This window comes from Mandrillus leucophaeus, unplaced genomic scaffold (genome assembly GCF_000951045.1).
Source record: "Mandrillus leucophaeus isolate KB7577 unplaced genomic scaffold, Mleu.le_1.0 Scaffold125, whole genome shotgun sequence".
NCBI lineage: Eukaryota > Metazoa > Chordata > Mammalia > Primates > Cercopithecidae > Mandrillus > Mandrillus leucophaeus.
Window position 1 is genome coordinate 3672310 of NW_012100876.1, and position 6447 is coordinate 3678756.

The 6447-nt window shown below is 52.8% G+C and overlaps 2 protein-coding genes across 2 annotated transcripts in view; one reads left to right on the forward strand and one right to left on the reverse strand.

Annotated features, from left to right (window-relative positions):
• The first annotated feature begins 432 nt into the window (after positions 1-432).
• Positions 433-2232, forward strand: LOC105533467. The gene is made up of 4 exons (XM_011971936.1): positions 433-897; positions 1005-1130; positions 1318-1636; positions 1965-2232. The coding sequence occupies exons 1-4, from the start codon at positions 433-435 to the stop codon at positions 2027-2029; spliced, it is 975 nt and encodes a 324-aa protein (XP_011827326.1). The 3' UTR covers positions 2030-2232.
• A 3293-nt stretch (positions 2233-5525) lies between these two features.
• Positions 5526-6447, reverse strand: part of IRX5 (iroquois homeobox 5) — a 9217-nt gene continuing 8295 nt past the window's right edge. Inside the window, exon 7 of the mRNA XM_011971937.1 lies at positions 5526-6441. Coding sequence (XP_011827327.1) covers positions 6135-6441 — 307 coding nt within the window. The 3' untranslated portion in view covers positions 5526-6134. The remainder of the gene's footprint in view (positions 6442-6447) is intronic.

Here is a 6447-nt window from a genome sequence, read left to right on the forward strand (position 1 = left end):
TTTGATGAGCAGCGGCCAATAAATTCATTAATCATCATTTTATGCCTCATCAAACCCCTCCAAGCCCCTCCATGGGAGTTACACAAATTAGCCCCTGAAAAGACAGTAATTTCAGTTTAGCGAGGTAAGTGCTTTCTGATGGGCTCCGCTTACAGAGCTCTCCTGACAAGCCGATCCATCAGCGCGTTGGGGACGGGGCGTGGCCGGGACGCCCTGCCCGACCGGGCCTCCCTCCCACCCAGTCCTTCGCAACCGCCAGTCCAGCCCTCCCGCCCACAGTGTCTCAGCCTAGGGCGCCCCTCACCACCGACTGCTGTGCACCCATTCTCGGCAGGTTGTCTCATCAGGTCTCTCTCCCAAGCCCATCCCGACCTCCTCGCAGCCCTTCTGAACATGAGAGAAACTGCAGGAACGAAAAACTAACACTCCAAAATGGAAAACAAACTTGTTGGGAAGGAGGATGCGCTGTCCTTGAGGTTCGAACTCCCGCCCCAGGGAGGCAAGAGCCAGGCACCCCTTTCTCCTAATGTCTGGTTTTCGGGGTTCCGCGACCCCTTGCAAAGACTTAAGGGCTCTGTGTATTGTGTTCCTACATTATTTGGGAGAAAAGGGGTTAATCCATGTCTTCCAGCTGATTCTGAAAGAAATCTCATGCTCCAAAAAAGGGCCTTGTGGGAACAGAGAAGGGGGTCCTTCCTTCTCGAGGGCGGCTCCGCAGGACCCTGGAGGCTGGAGGGTCGCACCTGGTCTTTTTCATGGCCCTCGCGTCTTTTTCTGAAACCTCCAATTGGGGTGGAAGACGACGCCTGGGGAATGATGAAGATGCCTGGGAAAGAAGATAGGAAGGATTTTCTATGGAATGGGCCCAGCCAGTACGACCCAAGCATGGGGACTTGGGTAAGAAAGGAGAGGGGGACAAACCGAGGTGGAGAAAAGAGAAAGTTGTGGCGAGGGTCGGGTATTTGCAAGCGCGATGCCAACATCACGCCTTCTCACTTTCCCAGCCTGGCGCACAGAAGGTCCTGCGGGGACCCTATCTAGCGGGCAGGGCCAGTGCAAAGCAGGTCGACAAGGAGTTGCAGCCCACGCGGAGCCGGTCGGCCGGCGTGCTACCGCTTCGGAGAGCTCGAGTGCCAAGCGCTGCGCTGCTCCTTCATTAGCTTCCCCTCCACGCGGCGCTGCATGCCTCGGAAAATAAGTTAGCAAACGGGGAGCCGTTTATCTCTTTTATCTTGGGGCCTGATCCAATTAAATAAGTGCACATTTACATTTGCATCCATCAGGCGGGAGCGCTGAGAGCCCGGGGTTTGCTTGGAGCAAATAAAAGCAGATTTCACTGGGAAAGTGGTGTCTGGGCGCCCTGGGCTCGTCCCGGTGCCGGAAACGAACGCTGCCCGGCGAGCGGCCTTGGGGACCCAGGGCTGGGACCCGCGGCTGACAAGAGGCCAGAGACCCCCACTGGCCCCGAGAGGCCGCCCGGCGCTGGAGGTGCGACCAGAGCTGCAGCTAAGCCCCCGAGGCGATCTGCTGTTAGGCCACAACCTGGGCTCGACTAGTGCCCGGGGCCCAAGTCGCAGTAATCGTGAAAACGAAAAGGAGATCCGCTCTGCGCTGGACACAAAGGAAGACCCGCGGGGTGGGTCTAGGGACAGTCCTGAAGTTTTAGCCAGTTTAAGGGGAAGGCGGGCGCCAAGGTCCCAGTCGGGCCCGATTTCCCTCCTGTTCGATGGCCGGGCGACGAGGGAAACAAAGATCCAGCCTGAGGGCGCGCCCGGCTTTCCCCAACAACCCTGCACCTGAGGGAGAACAGTGAACACAACCTATGAGGGCTTCTGGAGGGATAGGGCGAAGCCGAGGTGAGCACCGCAGGCCTTGCCACGCTGACCTCATGAAAGTTCTTTTCGAAATAGGAGGGTTCGACGCAATGGGAGGGTACTTTTGTTTTGTTTTTCCTTTTTCTACAGATGTTCACCCACAGGCCAAAAACTCTAAAGACCAAAACGGTCTTTGGGGCGCGGTTGCACGGTAGCACCCCCATTTTCCAAACCGCAAATTAAAACTGCGCGGGGTCCACAGTTTGAACGTGTAAGGGCCCGCAGGAGTGGAAAAGAGTACACCTGATACAGGGCGGGAGCTGCCGGGTGCTCAGGGTTGCAGCCCCCACCCGCAGGCTATTTCAGCCGGTAGCATATTTCTCAACTGCCTACGCCTGTTTTTTTGAAATGTGCTGAAGCTGTGGCGGGAACCGGTAGGGTTAACACTGTTCAAGTCATGGGCCCTGCTCCCCAAATCCCGAATGCTAACTGGGTCTTAGGTCCAGGGCTGTGGCGCGTTGGGGTGGAGAAGCAGTTTAAGTTTCTCCGGGCCAGAGTTCAAAGCTAAGGCCCCACGGTGGGTGCGGGGATAGCTGGGGTCTCCACTCGTCCCCCTCCCTGCGAATCGCATGGTTCCCGGGGACCGGTAGGCGGCGCCCTTCCTAAACTGCATTCGCGTCTGGCTCAGTCATGGGAGCGCAATTACATTCCTTTCACTTTGGGCGGTTTGCATTGCGCTGTTCCGCGCTTCGGTCCGAGTCGGCAGCTAACTGTGCGGGACAGGTGGACTAGGAGGCACGGCCGGTTCCAAAACCTTACGCGCGACCCTCCCTCCCCCTCAATCTTCTAGGTCCCAAGGGCTGCGCATGGCACCCGGAATAAGCGGCCTGGAGGGGTTTGCAAACCAGGAGGCCTTGCTGCAGACCCAGCACCCGGGTTGGGGGAACAGCATTTCGGGCCTTGGTACCCGGAGTGTAGGAGCGGGAAGAAGAAAGGAATCTCTCCTGACTCCCAAATTCCATGAACTGATTCGGCCCGGCACAGAGCAGGTTCCCGTTTTTGCACTGCCTCAGGGGACTGCTTACAGAGACCCCATGCAGTGATCCCGTGACCCCTGTTGCTAGACATCCAGCGGCTTCTGGTCCCTAAATGCCAAGGTAGGCGTTTCTTGAGGCCCAGAAACTGTCTAGCCAGGCGCAGGTGGCAAACGCCAGCACAGTCTCAGCACCTCGGGACCTTAGGCTCTGCCTCGCGCAACGTCTGCGCCCCATTCCATGCCTGATAACAAACCCTGAACCCCGTACACGCTGGAAATTTTCCCCAGAGCGTCTAAGAGGCTTCGCCTGCTGGAGGGCCCGAGACGCAAAGGAGAGGCTCCGGGAGGAACTTGGGAATCCTACAGACACGCAACCACTTCTGGGGTTAAGCGAGGAAGACATTTCCTAAATGCCCTGAACCCCCCATTTACCTGGTAGGCCACCTCCAAACTCAAAGTCGCTAAACACCAGAAAAGCTGGTGACCACGGAAACCCAGCTCTGTAAAGAAGAAAAACCCAGACGTAATTGGGTGCTAGTACTGAAGACCAAGTGCGCATAGAAAACCGCAGACCCTGCGGAGGCCCAGGGCGGGAGGATGCGGGCAGGGGTCACCGACTCAGGCAGCAGCCGCCGAGCCCCCAGCGGTTTAGCTCCTCAGCCGGGAGGCTCCCCGCGCAGCCCCTGGATGAAGAGAAACGCCTGGCGCTCCCGGGTGCGCGGTTCCAGTTCCCAGGCAGCTCGGCGGGCATTCGGCTCCCAGCCCCGAGCCTTCGCGGTCTGATTTGGGAGGCCTGCGCCCTGCCATTTGCATATTCCCGGGAACACTGGGAGGCCTGTAATTTTCTTTTTAAAATCGTTGGGCAGGGTTTAGGGCCAATGCTTCCAAAACCCCGCCGAGTTGATGTCCTTAAAGTCTCCCTTAAGAGAAGGGGACTGGCCTATTCTTCTGACTTTTTTAGAAAAGGTGACTCCTGGGGCTGCATATTCAACAGGGGGGAAAGCTGATTGTGAACCAGGCTGTGGGGGAGGGAGGGGAGAGAAGAGGGGGATGAGGCGCGGGGTGGGGGGAGAAAGAGCGAGGGCAAGTCATCTCTGGAATTCAATTGTTTAAAAAAATCATTTATAATTAAAGGGACAAAATAAAATACGATCGTTCATGCATATTTAATCATTCACACTTCCAGCTTTGAAACCATTTTCCCTGCGTGAATTTTCTCACTAATTTAAACCCTGAAGTCCACCGCTGTTTGCTAAAACATCTGGACAATGCAGCTTTCAAACTTGTTTAAATTCGAATAAGCTTAAAGGAGCTCCGTGGCAGGTTAAAAAAAAAGAAATAGCAAAAGCAACTCCAGTGAAACTTCGGGGTGGGTTTAAAACACTGAGTTAAGGTTAAAGTCATCTTCAGTAGAAATGCAAATATGTGCATTTTGATTTAGCCTAATTAAGCCGGTGTTATGTGCAAACACATTCCCTCTCTACACTCAGGCTTGGGTTTAATAGAGCAAATTAATTTCCCTCGCTGGGGTATGTTTTTGCTATAACACGGACCCCCACTCCCTCCCCCAACCACTGAAAATTTCCCACGAAGTAAAACGCGTCCGGGCTCCAGATCTCGGCTGCAAAATGGAGCCGTCAGCACCGCAGCCAAGCCCGAACCCACATCGTTGGCCGGCCTCCGGCGCAGGGCGTTGATTCTTCCTCATTAGGGATTCAGATGCATCCTGACTTTTCATTTTGAGATGAAGTATGCGGGATTAAAACGAGAAAATAAAACCCCAAAAATATTTTTGTAGCTGCTCGGATTCTTGCATCTAAGCTGGGAAAAGTGCTAAAGCGACGACAAGCCTGATGGAGTCCACAACGGCCTCGTTATCTAGGCAAATGGCCTCGAACTTCTGAAGGCCACTTGTCCGAAAAGAGGCCCGTTGTGAGGGGGAGGGATCCTTTCAGGGGCTCCCCTTGCTTCCCCCAAGTGGCTGTGGCGCTCCCTCCTCCCCCTCCGCCCACTCTGCAATCTCCGACTCTGCAAAGTGCAGGCTTGAAATTCAGGACAAGTGTGACACCTACCTGTGAAAGGGGGAAACCGTCCCCTCGCCCGTCCCGCTCGACCCCAGCCCCGTAGCTGAGCGGACACTCCTGCGCCGCCCACCACCCGCACCGTCTGGGATGGAACGTTCATAATTTAATCAAATCCAAAAAGATCAATGCCCAAATTTGAAGGGGCAGAGAAGAAGACGGTGACTTGGGAAAGCCTTCCTCTTGGCATCCCTGAATACTCCCCCTCGCATTAGCCCGAAGCACCCTTGAAATAGTAATAAGGGCTAAATCCGGCATAAAATCGAACTCATTAGCAAAGTTCAGCAGCTGATTACTTTGCATAAAACACGACACTGATTGGAAGTAATTAGGTTAAGCGATGGCGCTCGGGTGGTGCGTGTCCCTAACTGGCTTTGCCATCTTTTCTCCCTTCTGGGTACACACTTGGGTCTCTCTTCTCCTTCCTCCAGGGTCCAGTCTCTCCCAAACAGCCCGCAACAGTGATCCAGATCTGCTTTCTGGGCAGGGCCAGGTTCCCCCGGGCTTGCAACCTAATTATGTTTTTCCCCTGGCACACTTGAAGGTCTGTGGAACCTTTCAATCCCCACTTTGAAAAAAGTTGCAGTTTGCACCTTTTGACCAAGGCAATGGACAGTTTATTGAGGCTTCTAAAAAGTAATGAGTGGCTCTCATTATGTTAAAATCTCTTTTAATTAAATATTTTGCATTTTACAAAGGCGCCTGCAGTTTCTTTCACTTTTTAAATCTAAGAGTATAACCTGTTTCCTTTCTGTAATAATACTTTAGCTCATACCCAGCAGAATCAATAGGTGTAAAAAATTAAATTAAACTTGTATTTTTAAACTATGAAACAGTTTTGGGGAAACACAAATGTATATATTTATATTACAAAAAAACATTAAATGCCTGTACAGGTGTCTTGATTTCATAATTTACTTCAAAGATAATGAATTATCAATTTAAATACAAAAATGCTACATTAAATATACAGAATAAGATTTAATACAAATCCTTTTTTAATTTTTCTTTTCGGTTGGTTAAGACTTTTGTGTGTGTGTGTGGAGATGTTTACATTTTTATGCCATCCATCTCCATAAACTATAAACTTTTGAATAGGAGGGGTAGTTTATTTTTTTTTCTCTCTTTCTCAGTGATGGAAAAATAACTGCCAAGGCCATGTTTTTAATAAATTAGAAAAGTCCGGGACCGACGCAGCCCGCGTTAAATGTCGGACATACCTTTCTTCAATTCATAGGGAGAGTCTTTGCACAGGTCTAGCTGAGACTGGCTCCGCAACATTTTCGGGTCTTTAGCCAAAGCGTCCGCTCGGTTCAACACGGTCTGGTTTAATCCATTGAAATGAGACCCCGGACCGGTTGTGGGCCCTGGCCCGGGCCCTGGGTGGCCATGAAGGTGTCCGAAGGAGCCATAGTTCGTGTAGCCGGGATAGAAGGGCGCGGTGTAGTAGAGAGGCCGGGACAGCACCGTCCCGCCTGGAAAAGGACACTGCGCCGAGGGCGAGCGCGATGGCGCC